The sequence below is a fragment of the Oryzias latipes genome, chromosome 17 (assembly GCF_053564925.1).
Source record: "Oryzias latipes strain Hd-rR chromosome 17, Olatipes_Hd-rR_3.1".
NCBI classification, from domain to species: domain Eukaryota; kingdom Metazoa; phylum Chordata; class Actinopteri; order Beloniformes; family Adrianichthyidae; genus Oryzias; species Oryzias latipes.
The window spans coordinates 10,101,539-10,117,669 of NC_136253.1; the positions used below are offsets into that span (position 1 = coordinate 10,101,539).

Consider the following 16,131-nt stretch of genomic DNA (forward strand, 5'->3'; position numbering starts at 1 on the left):
ATCAAAACGATGCTATCCAACTGGGGGAGGCAGACATAAAAGACGGGGAAAGGGGAATGGCAACTATGTGGAAGTTGTGTCCCCAGTCAAACACCCCTCTGATACTGCATGCTGACAGACAAACATGACCATGCTCATTTCAGGAGCCATAGGTGGGTGTTTCCATCCAGTGATTCACTGACTACTCCTTTGGATGGGAAACATGACTGAACCGAGTTAGATGTTTATTAAACCATGGAACAAATAAGGAGCTTGGCCCGCAAAAGGAGAGAATGCGTGACCTTTCAGTTGGCTATTTATGAGACCCCCCCACACAAGGGGAGTGTCACATGTCAGGCACGTTTCTGCCTTTATTCCTGCTTGTTACTGCGAATGCACCAATCCCTCAGTGGGTCATCAAATAAACAGCACTGTTCCAGTCACACTACTTCCCCATAAACCACTGAGTTACTGCAGAAGATATGTAGCAAAGGTTCTAGGTCCTTTCAGGTCATCAATATGACAATCATTGACATGCTTTTATCCAACAGCAGTGTTCTACAAAATAAACTATTCAAGAAGCAGACAGTGTTTTCTACTTCAACATCAGGTGTCCAAGTGTTTGCAAGGATTGACCTCTAACCCAGACAGGAGAATTATGACATGCTGCTTTGATCTAGTTTGTTTGAGCTCAGACAAACTTCATCTCAATTTGAAGAGACATGCTGGTGGTAGATCCTACCATCAGGCAGACTGGCAGTAAACCAGATATGCTACTGGGAGAAAACCAAAGCTAAATGGGGAACCTAAACCAGACTCAAAATACAACAGGAGGATAACAAAACAGTGGAAATGTAACAGTGCATGCAGCAGGACTTACCCATGGCGGCATCTCAGTGGTTGGCAAGCTCAGCTTCACCACTTTGTCCTTGTGCTCCAGGTATGCCAGGGCACGGTTTATCCTGTAGTCCCTTTTGCCGTAGTTCTTCTTCCAGTAAAAAACCATGGCGAGTCCAATCAGAATCCAGCTGAAGCTGAACTCAAAGTAACCCAGAACATAGATGGGGAAGATGACAGCAAAGCTTTTGGCAAACTCAATCCCCATTTGGGTGACATTGGCTAGAGACGACTGATCCTCTTCAGTTGGTTCTTGCGGGGACAGAGGCGGGCTCAAGGGGGAATCCACCTGGCTGCTGGGCGCTGCAGAGGGCCCATTCGACCTCGCTCCTGGTTGTGCCGAACCCTCCATCTTTTGACACTATTTGCCCTCTGGGGAGAAAATTTTTACCCATTAGTATGCTTCTTAACACAAGCATATGTTTGCTTACGCAAGACAATAATATCACAGAGTGGGCGGGGTAACACGGTAATGGACTCTGGGTATAAGCCTCCTTCGAACTGAACAATAAAGGACTTAGCTGTCAAATTCTAGGTAACATTAGAGGGGAACTGATAAATCCAGACAAAATGGCATGACAAGAATCTACAGGCTCGACAAACAAAAGTGGGAGTCAATGTGAAAACACATTGAATCTGAATCAACCATAAGTAAAATAAAAACTTTCAGGTAAAAAAAAAAAGCAACTTTGATCATAAGAAATTGAAAGGCACTTTTCCAGGAAAAAATATCCGATTTTAGTTTTATTAAACTGGATCATGAACGTTATAAAAGTAATACTTCTCTGGACCAATAGGAGCACATGGCAACAATGCAACATTTATCAGTGTAAAGTAAAAAATGCATTCAATTAAGTAAAATAAAACTTTAAAAAAGCAAATAGAACACACACAATCATATACACATATACATATATACTGGCACGAGATGAGAAATCTTGCAATGTGTAATATTAGATTAGATTTATTCCAATGATAATATGACTTGCGATAGTCAAATGTAAAAAGGAACAACAACTAATACATCATTTCTGTTTCAATGCCACAGGTTTTCATTTTAAATAAAAGTCAAATTAACTTAAATTGTACTCCAAGAAATCCTAGCCTACATAGGAGGCAGGCATCATAAAAGGACACCATTCAATTGGTCAACAATGTGAAGGCGTCCATCTGATTGGTCAAATACTTCATGCTGCCATGAAATGGTTTAGTCTGCATGGAAGCATGTAAAGTCCCATTCCAATCATGTTTTGATCTATTGTAAATGGTCTATTGTAGCTTCTACGTAACTACAAGCTTTTAGATGCCATTTTTTCGTCTTCTCCTAAATTTGAATAAAGAAATACACAGAAACACATTTTAAATCTTAATTTTCTCTATATACGGCCTCCATCAGAAAAATGCTAGAAGAAAATGTTAAAAACGTGATTTTCATTGGAGTGGGTCCTTAAGTTGATCCTATTTATGCCGTCTTTTGAGACATTGCACTAACGATAAATAAGCAATTTAATGTGCAGGTCTGATATAGCCCTGAACATAATGTAACCTTTTTGGACTCTGATAAGTCAAAAACAAACTTCTTTCAGTTAACTACGCTTGTTTTGCATATTGGCTGGAAAAAGTTTCACTGTATTCTATACAAAGAACCTTTTGTTTAAAGTACTTTTCCTGAGTATCACCATTATTTCTAGAACTTCGTGTTTTATCGGAAGTAAACAAAACTTTTGATTCGGCATGTGCTAAGTAAAAGTAAACATATAATTAGTGTCCTATTTCAAAAAAAATGAAAAAACTCGACTCTCTTTCCGTGCTACCTTTAGGTGCCTCCAGGAAAGCAGAGCATCAGCGTGAAGAGAGCATATTGCTTTCCTGAAATACTAGTTTTGTGTGACTGTAACTGCGCAGACTGAAAGATTCACGAATATTTCGTCGTAATCTTGTTTTTAAGTATTAGTTTTTTTCGTTTTACTTGTAATTAAGAAAAGCATATCGTACACGTCGGACCTTTTGGTGAATGTATGGAGTCCACCCCAACGCCGCAAAAGTGACACGTCTGAAGGTAGTACTTCACCCAAAACACAAGCGGAAAACTACAGTTCTTCTGAACGCTTTGATCGCCGAGTCTGCGCCACACTCACCTCCAACCGCCTGCGACATTCACTCTTCCCGGAGAAATAAAGAAAGAATTCACTCCCGCGGCCAACTCTGCTGCATGCCGAAGAGCTCCACTCAAACAGCCCTTCTTCCTTCTCGGTTCAACCCCCCCAGTGTGAAAGAGAGCAGTAGCCGCCTGCCTGAGCGAATCAGCAGGAAACTGTCATCGCGGGAAAGAGGTCACTCTGCTGAGGTGTAAGGACGGGGAGGCTCTGGCGACCCCTTGTGGTGCTAAGAGAAAGTCATCGACCTATTTTTCAAAACAAATGTTTTTGTTTTGTTTTTTTGTTTTGTTTTTTTTACTGAAAACAATGTTTCAGTAATGGAGAACGGATCTTGAAAAGATTTATACTTTCTTTAAGTTAATCATGTATTTTTTTGAAGTGGTAGAAATGATAAGACTTTTGTTATGAAATGCTTGATAATATCCTAAACAACATAATTTTATTTAACTTTAATATCACACCCAACCATATTCTTCCATTTATCGCAGGCCAGGTCTGAGCCCACGTCCTCCACCTTTTCTATAGTTTCTACAAGTTTTCTGGGGAACCAGGGTCTCTGCCCTGTGGGACATACCCTGAACAGCTTCCCATGGAGGCTTCATCCGAAACAGATCCTCAAGCCACCTCAGCTGGCTCCTCTGGATGTTGAGGGGCAGCAGCTCTTCCCTGAGTTTTTATCGGATGACTTAACTCCTCCCCCTATCTCTGAGGGGCCCTGCCACCCTATTTCTAGGGTCACTGGGTCTTCAGATGGCCCAGCCACCCTACAGAAAAAAAAATGTTTGGCACCAGTTCAGCAACCTCATGAGAGCGGATGCAGCACCAATCCACCTGTCAATCTCACACTCCCTTCTTTCCTCACTCATGAACAAGATCCCAAAATGCTTAAACGCCTCCACCTGCGGCAGGAGCACTCCACCCACCTAGAGAGAGGACACACTACATTTCTCCACTCAAGAACTATGGCCTCAAAATTGGTAGCCCTGAACCTCATTTAGCCGTTTCACACTTGGCCCCCAACTGCTTCCCTATTTGCCGGATGTTCTTGCCAAAAGAAACCAAAAGGACGAGATCATTTGCAAAAAGAAGAGATGGCCCATGTCCAACAAGATCATACCTTTACAACTTTATGATCATACATTTTTTAACCAAAATCCCACAACCTAAATGTCTTTAAAAGCCACATTTCATGTTTATTTGAAGCCTCTGTTTCCAAAATCTCTAAATTCTTCTGCATTAGTGAAGAGCTTGACACAAGGGGGGGGCAACAAAACAACAGGAAACCTTTCAAAATAAAACAGGAAACTAAACTCAAAAAATGACAGAAACAAAAGACAAATAGAACACAAAAGCAAAGAAACAAAAACCGTGACAGCAGTAGCTGAGTTACTAATTCAAATACTTTTTGAGCGATGTCACAAATAACTATAACTAATGACATTTATTAAGTAAGAGGCCCAACCGTGCATGTGACTGAAGCTTTAAAGGAGTTCTATCTTCAGGCTTTGGTACAAGTTGGACAGAGTAAAATTCAACCTTGATATTAAAGTCTTAATTCATTTTTGTTTGTGTGTTTGTTGCTCTTAGTACGGCCTATCCCTTTGTATACACTTACCCAAAAAGGGGCAATCACTGTGGGTTTTTCACTGTGGGATTTTTATCTATCTTTGTATCTTTGTTTTTTAATTCTAGTTTGCAGACGTTTTTGCAGTTTTTTGTATTTTTATTAGGATAATAGGTAAAAAACCTTGCTTAGGGTGTGACTGTGGGGTGGATGTAGGTGTGTGAGTAAATGCGGGGGGGGGTGTTAGCAGATATTTGTGCAGTCTTTTTGTGTTTAATCCTTTTTTAGGACATTTAAGTAAAAACTAATTGCTTCGGGTGAGTGTGGGGGGGGGGGGGGTAGATGTGTGTATGGGTTAGTGTAAGTGTATGTTTGGGTATGTGTTTGTGTGTGTGTGGGGGGGGGGTAGGTTTATAGAGATTACTGTAAATAAAAATAATCACAACACAAAACTTTCATCAACTCTAACGTGAATAAAACCTCACTGCCAGCCACCACCTCATTGTGGCAGGACTATGGAGACCACAACAGGGTCAAGATTGATTTTATCTGATCTAACATAATAAATGAACAGAAAAGCTTCTTTTTTTTTAATGATGGCTTGATCTTACCTGAGGAAGCCCTGGGCAGTTTTGACCTGGCTGAAGCTGCAACACTTAGTCGAGTTTTCTCCCAAATTAATCAAGCAACCTGTTTTTTAGATCCCACCCCAACATCCCTTTTGAGAGTGATATTTCGAGTATCATGAACTCCTCTCTACGGATGGGTATTTTTCCTGCTGCCTTTAAAACTGCAGTGGTGAAACTCATAATAAAGAAATCCGATTTAGACCCTTAAATTATTAAGAACCATAGACCTGTGTCCAACTTGGTTCAGCAGCTGCACAGTCGGGGATAAGGAGAGACAGAGAGTGGTAGAGACGGCTCAGAAGACCAGTAGGTGCCCTCTCCCCACCCTGACTGACATCTACTCTGCACGCTGCATCACTAGGGCCCAGAACATCATCAAGGACAGTTCACTCTCCAGCTCAGACCTGTTCGACCTGCTGCCCTCTGGGAGGCTCTACAGAGGCATTAGCTTCTTTCCCAAGGCAATAACCATCCTCAATTCCAAAATTCATAGAGAAAAACTGCAACAGCACACTCATATGTACATGCTTATATATATGTGTATATGTATATATGCTTATCCATACTTCTGTCCACTTTTGTGCTATCTTAGATGACCCCACCCCTACATTGACCTGTTCTCCCTACCATGACAAAGGTGGATAAAGGTGGAAAGATTTCATGTAATCCATGGACACCAGTGAAGATCACAAATCATTGAAGAAAAAAGGTTCAGAGCACTGCCTAGTGGGTCTAGATGACCCAACTCCCAATGTTAAAGTGCCTAGGATAGCACAAGGGTTAAGTGTCTACCCAACGTCAACACTCTACCTCATGGCCAACTCTCACAGTTGACATTTTATTCAAATTTTATCATAATGTATTTATCCCACAATGGAAAATTGTTCTCCACATTTGGCCCATCCCCTGGGGGAGCAGTGAGCTACAGCCAAATCACACTATTGCCCAAGGGGCCTCAATGTTAATTGTGTCAAATGTTAATATGGTACCATATTTGAACCCTGGATTCCTGTGTGGTAGTCTCTCACCTTACCAAACGAGCTACCCAGCCACTTAAATGTTTGCACACAAATTTTGTACGCAATTTTGCACACAAATCTTGGTCATTCTATATTACAGTTTATATTTGCACACTCGTATATGTTGTACATACTGATTTATTCATGCTCCAACATTTCCATGCTTCCAATGGGGAACGTCATTAGATGTCACATCAGCTTTCGTAGCTATGCTGATGATACCCAGCTGTACATAGCTATGTCTCCTGATGACTCAAGACCAATAGAAGCACTTTTTAACATTTTAGATGTGAAATCATGGATGGCAAATAATTTTCTGCAGCTCAACCAGGAAAAAAACTGAAATTTTAGTTATGGGTCCTGAAGCTAAGAGAGAGAAGTGAAGTTATGAAGTTAAAAGAACTTTCATTAAGCCATTCAGAAACAGTCGCAAACCTGGGCGTTATTTTCAACTCTAAGCTAACTTTTATCCGTCATATAAAACATGTGGGTAAAACTGTTTTTTTTCATCTTAGAAATCTGCCTAGGGTCCGCCCACTACTCTCTCTTGCTAATATGGAGATGCTAATGCAAGCTTTTATCATTAGTAAAATGGATTATTGTAACGCCCTGCTTTCTGGTCTTCCAAAAACTAACATTGGGAACTTTTAGCTTCTCCAAAATTCTGCTGCACGCGTTCTCACCAAGACCAGGAGGCCGGCTCACATCACCCCAATTTTAAAATCCCTGAATTGGCTCCCTATACTGTATGTGTCAGGATTGATTTTAAGATACTTTAAACAGTTTTTCAATGTCTTAACGGTCTTGCACCTTCTTCTGCCTCTGTCAGATCTTTTAGTCAAATATGAACCCTCGCGGACCCTGAGATCCTCTAGCACTGGCTTTCTTAACTATTCCAACTGCAAACACCAAAACCTACAGGGAAGCATCTTTTCACAGCGTGTTAAAGGACCTGAGAGCCGTAGAGAGCATTAATGCTTTTAAGAAAAGGCTCAAGACCCATCGTTTTAACCTGGCTTTCAGCTAATTTTACGACTTTTAATATTTTGTTTTAATTTTTTGTACTTATTTGTCACTTTTATCTTGTTTTATGAATATACACTGATTATTATTGACTTATTTTATTATTCCTTCTTTCAATATTTTATTGTGCTCATTAATTTTATCAGTATGTTTACTTTTTATTTCTCATTTTAAGTTTTATTTCCGGTGCTTCTTCAGTTGGATCCTATCCCTCTAGGTCGGCTGCTGTTCAGCCACTGCAGCTCTAGATGGGGATCTCCGCTGTTGAGGCTGGTTCTATGGAGCCCCAAATTGTTCAAATATGACCTTGTACAATCAACCAATAAATCTCTTATAAATATATAAAAAGATAATAAAATTGTGAAAAACCTGCACACAGATTTTAAATTAGCCATTATGTTATTAAATACATTTCATTTTGCTTTGAAACCCTCTTCATTATTATAAAGCAGCATTTTGAAATATTCATTTTTAATCGTGTTGAATTTTATTATAATTATGGCTTTTTTTGAGAAATTTGGATTTCAAAATGTTTTCAAAGTAGCTCTGTTTTTATTTCTCATTGCTGTTTTTCCAGAATGACTTATTTATTTCATAATGAGCTTTTTCAGCAGAAAGGGTCTGTCTGTCAATCAGTGAAAGTGGGTGGGATCTAAACGCACAGCTGCCGATCGCTTGAAATCGACTCGTATTCCTATATATGCGCTCTGCGGTGTACCAGTTAGAAAGATGACACATTTCGGTGACATCCGCAAGGCTTTGCTGACATTAGCGGAGCAAATAGAGACAATCTGTCGGCAGACGTTTTTTTGAGTCGTTTGGATGGCATTTTTGAAATGCTCAGCTTGATAATTGCTGCAGAAGATGCAAACATCGATGAATCAGGTTTTTCTAGTTTGAGAGCAATTGAGCACCGGGCTCATGTGGACCACACCACAGAGGAGCTTTCTTTAAGCGCCGGTCATCCACTTCTTGAAATCCTCAGGACCCTTGTTCTCTGTGCAGTGTTGCCAGATAGTGTATCAGTTATCCAGCCCAAAAGTCATCTGAAAACTGGCAGACCCAACAAAAAACCGCCCAAACTTACTATGACCGCGCACCACTGGGAGGGGGGCGCACACACGCCCACCCGCCCTTTATATGTAAAATAATGGGATCAGGAAAATCAACAAAACACAGCTGTTTTGTTTTTCCCCCCTACTAGACTAATGAAGCACCCGGATCCAGTCATTTTTCAAAATAAAAGACGGTTCAGACTCATACTAAAATGAGGGACCGGCCTTGTGGTTGTGGATCGCAAACATTTTTGGAGCCTGCTGTTCATTTTATTCAAGGGTTTCTTCTGATAAGTACAGCAGCGTTTCTCATGCAATTCTCTCAGAGCTTTTCTCTGCTCTGTAGCTAACACAGCTCCACTGTCTGTGCCCACAGATCCAGTCTGACTTCACATCAAGGTTTGCCATTAGAGACGATCACTATGCTGGCTCCCAGGAGGCGAGCTGGCGGGAAGACAGAGACCTGCTGCGGAAAGGGTATCCAGCCTGCTCGGGCCTCCTGAACCTAATAATATTTTTTATTTTCATCAAGACAATAATTATAAATCAGGTCCCCTGGTTTGATTTTTCCCTCTTGAGTTAACACAGGACATCAAGCTTTAAAACTCAGTCAGAGAGAGATGGAAAAACCGCTGAAGCCGCCGTCATCAAGAGCAGCTTTCACTGCTCATTGATGATTCACAGAGAGGGCGCTCCCAAATATTAGCGTTTCAAACAACCAATATTTTGCTTTCGTGTTCAGCCCATTTCCCATTATCTATCCCCATCAGCTAGGAGGTTGGAGGAGTGAAAGGGGTGGGTGTTTAGGTCTGGCGAGGGGGCTCTATTTTTAATTTTCATGCTTGTTTTTAATTGTCTTTTTTTTAATGTAAAGCACTGTGTTATGTTTTATAGGAATAATTCTATTTAAATAAAGTTTGATTTGATTTGTGGCCATTAAGCCATTCATTTTTGAAATGTAGGTTTAAAATATGTAAAACAGTAGAAATATAACTGTCTTTTTATATAAAGAACAAATTTAACTTTGCCTGTTTTTGACAGCAGCACATACAAGTTCCTTTCAAAATAAAACACATCGTGTGTATGTCACAACAACAGGCAGACGGCTGGATCCAAATGCAGCAGGTCTATTAGCACAACTAAAAGTCCACAAAGAAAATCAGGGTCAGGCAGGGGTCAAAAGCAGGCATGAGAACATCAGAGGGAAACAGGGTTGTCAATGTCCAGGTGAGCGTCGGGGCAGGCAGCAGGCAAACAGAGTCAGAAACAGGGACAGGAGACAGAAGATCTGGTCCAAATACAATGCTCGATAATGAAAGCAGAAGGGCACCAACAATACTTCGAGCTTAAGTTGACTGTGGTTGATTGGGTGAATGAGAGTCAGGTATGCAACATCCAGGAAGTGTGCGCTTGGGTTGATGGGAGATGTAGTGTGGTATGAACTCTGGAGATGGTTCCTGCTGGTGACCAGAGGAGGAGAAAGAGCTTTGACTTCTGACAGTGTCAAACAAGATTCTCCTGCTGCATCAAATAAAAAATAAAAATTAAAAGAAAAGGCATTTTCTATTAATACGACTTTAGTACGCCGTCATCCTTTTTCTCCTATACAGTTAAATATAAACAACATCAGTGTGGAATGAAATTGAAAACAAATCAAGTAAATTCATTTATGTACTTGAAGAATTGTGTCTCTTAACAGCAACTAGATACTATGCAGCAGAAGATGAAAAAATGTGCTTAAAGATTATTCTAATAATACACCAACTGAATAAAGCTTTTTTTATTCTTTTGCATTATTACATTGCTTACATTTTGCTGGAAGGGTTCAGCACACAGGGTCTATTGATTTAGAGTACTGTCATCAGCGGCAAGAAAGAAAAAAGACAGTTTATTTAGGCTATAACTAAAGATCATCTCAGTTTAAAATATCTAAAGATAAATGTCAGAACTTAAATAACTAATCTGTTTATTCAAATCATGAGCCTTTTTTCTTCAAAACCAAAGAGCCACAATAGAGGGATTAAAGAACCGCATGTGGATTCAGAGCCTCAGGTTGCAGACCCCTGTACTAAACTAGTTACTAGATTGTTTTGACCAAGATATTCCTTTCAAGCAGCAGAACAGTGATAATTTCACCACTAGATGGCAGTAAGTTGCTACTGGTAGTAAGTACTACTAAGTTTAGCTTATGGTATATCAATTCAAGAAAAAAATGAAGTTTTAAGAACTTTAATTAGCAGAGTCAAATCTAAAAAGAAGCTTGTCAGAAATGTAAAATTTAATCTACCTCAAGAGAGAGTTTAAGGCAAAAGGTTAAAATATGTTTTTAAGTTAACAGCAGTGCATGTAAATAAAATCTATCTGCACTGTTTAAACTAATAGAAAACTCCAAAGGAGCCAAAGGTAAATAAGTAGCTTAAATACTCATCGTCTCCTAATGTGAATGTTGTTTATTTAAAAAGAGCTGCTCGTTTAAGAGAATTATCAGATAATGATTTTGATTTAGGTATAAGTTAAATAGAATATTAGTCTCTGCTTTTATATTACAGACTAATTTCCCTACTTAGATGCAATGTTCTTTCCACATACATGTGTGTGACCAATTAATCCACCTGGATGTACACAACCGATAACACAAGTAAAAAATTCAAACATCTTACTGTGTGTGACATTTCCAAGTGTACCAGAAAAGCAGATCATGCAAATGATTACATTTGTCTGTTTGTGGTATATAAAGTTCAAGTGCTTAAAGAACACGATAAAAAAGATAAAACCAATGTTTGGGTAAGCGTCACATTGATAGACTGCTGAAGAAGCTTTACTCTGTTTTAAGAAGGAGTGCTTTCTTTCAGATTAGTGGAATTGTGCATAACCCCATATATAAGATTTATCTTAAAGAAATCAGTGTCCTAACTGTAAACTCATACCTTTTTAAGGGGAATTTCTGATGACTGACAGGGTAAAAGACAATCTTGAGTGAAAAAACTGAAGAGTAGCTGAAAAATAGGAGTCTTCTATAGTTAAATTCCACACATTTTGTTATTTTATTTTTTTTAAGCTACAATTGAAAAAAAACATTTCGGATCGGCTTTTAATCTGTGTTCAGTTTCAGAATCAAAGATCAGATTAGAGCAAACTTTGGTTAGACCTCATGGGGGATCATTTTCTGTCACTATTCTCCCCTAAGGTGGGACTTTTTCACTGTTTATCCAATTTTCTTTATTTCATAAAACCTGCCAGATCCACATTTATTCATGAAAACTTAGGTAAATATGGTCAAAATCAAAGGAAATCGCTTCTAACAGTTCATTAGAATTTCATTTCTGAGTTCTGGGCAGGAACTTTGTACAAAGTATGCCCGCCCCCACTTCCCATCAACCATTCAGACGGATGATGGGAAGATGGAAAAGGTAAGGGTGCAGGAGGTAGAACTGGAGGAGCAATTAGCACATTTATTCAGTTCAATCCAAAACATAGACTTTCTACTTTAGCAAAAAGAGAAAAACAAATGAAAAGTGGAGCCTGTGTGTTTCAGAAAGACTAAAACAAAGAAAGGCAATCTACTTAAAGCAGAATAGCTTTAATGGCTCCCAGCACTGATATCTTTACAAAATCATCTAATGCTGTGTTTTGTGAAGGGTATTTGCTTTCCATAAAAGCACCATTGAGCCAGAGTTCAAACGTGGAAAACTACAGAGATGCAACAAACTACAGTGTCTTCATTGTACTTTATTGAAACTGTTGAAAAGCTCCACATATTAGGATTTGGATGATCGAACTTCGCTCAGAATTCAGCTACAGGTGCTGAAAACAATTTTATTTCAAAAGGTTCTCACTGGATGCGGATTACTTCAGCTTTCACCACAATCAAAGCTCATGAAATGAGACCCAATTTGACCAAGTTCCAATGTTTTAGTTCCGATGTTTTATACAAACAGCAGCATCAACTTATCAGGTCAAGGTTGATGTTGAAAAGGTGTCACATTTAATAAAAATTTACATTTTCCAGTTGAATAATCTTTAAGAATTCTGTTCATACCCCTTTTGCACAACCGAGCATCAGAAAACCATTCTACCTTAAAACAATGAATTTGAAAACAATAAAGAATCCAAGCGGAAGGAAAGAAACTGATAAATGAGTGCACAAGTTGTTTTATTTAAACAGCTCCACTGTTTAAAATCTGTCTCACACACCAAGTAATTGGGCAACAGCTTTCGACTTTTGTGCCAACACATCTCAATGCCATGTTGAATCTTCTGCCAGCAGAGCGTCTGCTGATGGTCTCTGGCTTTGTTTAAATACATGCCAGTTGACACCCCCCCATCCACAGATTTCCGCAGCATATTATACAAGAAAGAAACCATGTCAGGGGTGGGTTACATTTCTATTCTGTTCTCTGTTTTTTAATGTTTACATGTTCAAAATATTCGTTTTTTTTTCTCTATTTAATTTTGTGACCAGCATGATATTATTTTAGGCACAAATTTGCATTCAAATAACTCTGTGATGTGTGATCCTAAACCATGATCAGTGCGGTTAACACAAAACATTGTAGTGTACATTTTTTTATGTTGTCTTTGTTCAAAATTTTATGTTTATTAAAAAATATATTTTACTTCATTTAGCTATTTATGAATGTAGCTTTAATCATTATCTGTCATTTCATAAGCTATTCAGCAAGTAAAATACTGCTAAAACCTGTATAAAATATTACTTTTCCTTTAGATCAAGCAAACCACTATGTTATTTTTGTAGCGATTCAACCTTTTAAAGAAGAAATCATTTTTTACGGGATTTATTTTGAAACCTCTAACCGGAAGTGCTTGTTTTAACACTCGCACTTTGACAGCAGCGCTCTCCTCTGGTTGTAAATGATCACAGCGTGCGCTCAGGTCCCCGTGTCCGCGAGGGACATCGGTCATTCCGTTTCTCCGGCGGTTCCCTGCCATCCGTGGAATTAAGCAACGATTGGAAAACGTAATTTTTTCCGAAATAAAAAAAACTCTGATTTGCGGACTTTAAAATGAACATTTTCTCTTGAGCTGAGATTTGCTTTTTCACCTGACGACTGAAGATGAAAAGTTTACTTCTTCTTCTGACCTTGTTTTTCTCAGTATGTCCGCTGCTGGTAAGATATTTTATTAGTAGTTTTTGTGGTACTTTGAAACATGTAAGCTCATTTGAATGTGTCAATCATTTTTATTTAAAAAGCGTTATAGAAAAATAATATTCTGATAAAAAAACAACATAATGAAAAACATGTTATTGCGTGTATATATTTAGTTTCTAAATATTTTTTCTGTATAAATTAGCAAAAAATAAATACATCTGGAATTATTTAGAATTTCTTTAAAAGTCATTTTTAATTTATTTAAAAAATTTAAAGATTAAATGCATTTTTGTTTGTTTATCAAGTATAATAACACATTTTTTTAATATAATTGTTTGCAATACATATAACTCAATTGTTAGCTAATACAAAGATTCTGAATCAAATAATTCACCCAAAATCTTGTCTTTGCATGAAAATGACAGTTTTATTAATTGTGTATTAATGTAAATGGTTTCTGCTCACACTGTGTGTGTTTGTCATTAGTTTCTTTGTTTTCATAATACATTTTTCTAAAATATGCAACCATGACTACATATAAATTAAAGTAATGCCTGCATCTATCCAATATTGCACTGACTTTTTAGCTTAGATAATCTGGGGGAAAAACTATTTTTATTAAAATAAAACACGTTTTTCATTTGAAAGAACATTTAGCTAATTATTGTTAAAATGTCTAGTTTGAGGGTCTCATATCTTTCTAATTTCTTTGAGTAGAAACTTGAGCTCTGAGCATTTGACGTGCATTTATATGAGTTTTCATGTTATTTTCATTCAAATGAATGTTAATGAGAAACGGAAGCAGCTCTTTTGTAATCGGAGTGTATGATCATGATTGGCAGCTGGAACATCTGGGCCTTCATGAAGAAAGTTTGTGGTAAACAACCTCTTTTTTTCTTTTGCTGTTGATTCTCATTTTTGCTCATCTTGATCATCACACAATCTGGCCTCTGTCAGTCTGAATCCAGATGACAAACAGTGGAAGTGCTCCCCGCTTCTCCACCCACTCAGCATGGACTTTGAGTGGAAGCAGGCCGAGCTGTAAAAGATGTTCACGTCGCTAGAACAAATACCAGTATGTTCTTGTAATCCGCTGCCACCTCGGATACTCAGAAACCCTTTCCGCTGGAGTGTAGATTCTTCATCCTCTCGCTGCAGACTTGCCCCCGATGCTGTCTTTTCCAGCTGCCTTTGCCTCTGCCGCTGCAGGGCATCTCAGGCCAGTGAACACATATCAAGCTGAAATCCTGGTTTGACTTGGATTTAAAATCTTCTTTTGCTTTTTTTTTAGACGCAAAACGAAATTTCCTTAATCGCTGGGACACATTTTCTTCTAATTATATGCAAGCAGGTAAAAAAATGTGAGTGAACAGAGAGAGAGGGCTGAAGGGAAAGCTGTGGAATCACATGCTTTCATTCTGCTGCACTTAAAGGGGCATATGATGCTTTTTTAAAGCCTTTTAGAGTAAATTATATCCATATATACGATAATATATTACCTTTGAGACACTAAAGGACACAGATAATTTCCTACCCGGAAGTGAGACGACTCGATATCTGAGGTACCAGCTTTCGCTCCTTGTGAGTGCCGCTCATTTCCTGATGTCCACCTTTTCGTTTTGTGCCTCAGCTGCATGTCGGCGTTTCCCACAAAAACAAACAGCGTCTGAACTTTTGCAGAGATGGATGTACATATTGTACATATACATGGAAGCGTTTTCGCCGATCACTGCTAGCTCTGCAGAGAAAGTGGGTGTGTGTCAGCCTGGAAGGGGCTGTTCCTCACTTTCATAGGTATGAATGTGAGAACCAATTCATTTTCCTGGATCGGGAGGGGCTGGTGCCCAGTGCAGGTTTTTCAGAGGAATACTCAGAGATGCATGAACCGATCAAAATAGCGCTTTGGGGTGTGTTTTTTGTGAGGATGAATATAATTATACACATAAAAGCTCAAAAAGTTGATTTTGCAGGATGTAGGTCCTTTAAATTTTCCTGTTTGGTTACTCTTTTGCTTTTACAAATTTACTTTTAGCAGACATTTGTTTAAATGACAGAGACACACTGCCACCATGCAAAGATGGAGGTTTGAGTTTCACTTGAAGGTCTGAGACTCATAAACAACTTACATCAGTTTTCTGTTTCACATGCTCCTTATGTAAAGTCTGAAAAAAGTGGGTGCTTAGCATTCTCCTCTTTTTGTGTTCAGGGGAGCAGATGCACTAAATGCATTTTTCTGCATAGCTTTGCATTGTGCACAGAGTTTATCTGAATTATCCAGTGCTTTAAAATGCACTCGTGCATCTGTGAGTCAGAAGCTTGCATTATCAACATCATTGAAACATTTAGGAAAATGAACAAATCTCTGCTTCTGTTCCAGGATTTTTTCTCTGTCTGTTGGGTTTGTTCTTTACTTTTAAGGTAGTTCCATCTGGGTAAAACCACCTTTTAAAAGTTTAGTTTATAAAAATCAGTCAAATGCTGGTTTCTGCATTACTTTTGTTCACTTTATTAAAAAAGAAAAAAAAAGAAAAAGCTTCAATCATGATAAAAATTCCAAAGGCCATCATTGAAAGAAGTTGGTTGGGTAAAGCACAAAAATCTGAGCAGATTGTACATTTCTGCTTTGTGAGCCTCACAGTCTGACCACATGCATGTGTGTTTAGACGCAGCTAATAAACCTGCTGCAATTGGAACC

At 38.6% G+C, this 16,131-nt stretch overlaps 2 protein-coding genes across 6 annotated transcripts in view; one reads left to right on the forward strand and one right to left on the reverse strand.

Moving 5' to 3' along the window:
• esyt2a (extended synaptotagmin-like protein 2a) overlaps positions 1-3,899 on the reverse strand; it is a 53,732-nt gene extending 49,833 nt beyond the window's left edge. For 2 of the 4 annotated variants that reach the window (XM_078934370.1, XM_078934369.1), the window contains exons 1-2: positions 3,610-3,899; positions 860-1,248 (exon numbers count right to left, since the gene is read on the reverse strand). In XM_078934370.1, the coding sequence (XP_078790496.1) occupies positions 860-1,228 (369 nt within the window). In that variant the 5' untranslated portion in view covers positions 1,229-1,248; positions 3,610-3,899. Of the gene's footprint in view, positions 1-859; positions 1,249-3,014; positions 3,238-3,609 lie in introns of those variants that run through there. The other 2 variants (XM_023965409.2, XM_023965407.2) reach the window with 1 other exon arrangement.
• A 9,318-nt stretch (positions 3,900-13,217) lies between these two features.
• Positions 13,218-16,131, forward strand: part of vipr2 (vasoactive intestinal peptide receptor 2) — a 92,514-nt gene continuing 89,600 nt past the window's right edge. For both annotated transcript variants that reach the window (XM_023965399.1, XM_078934373.1), the window contains exon 1: positions 13,218-13,454. In XM_023965399.1, the coding sequence (XP_023821167.1) occupies positions 13,401-13,454 (54 nt within the window). In that variant the 5' untranslated portion in view covers positions 13,218-13,400. The remainder of the gene's footprint in view (positions 13,455-16,131) is intronic.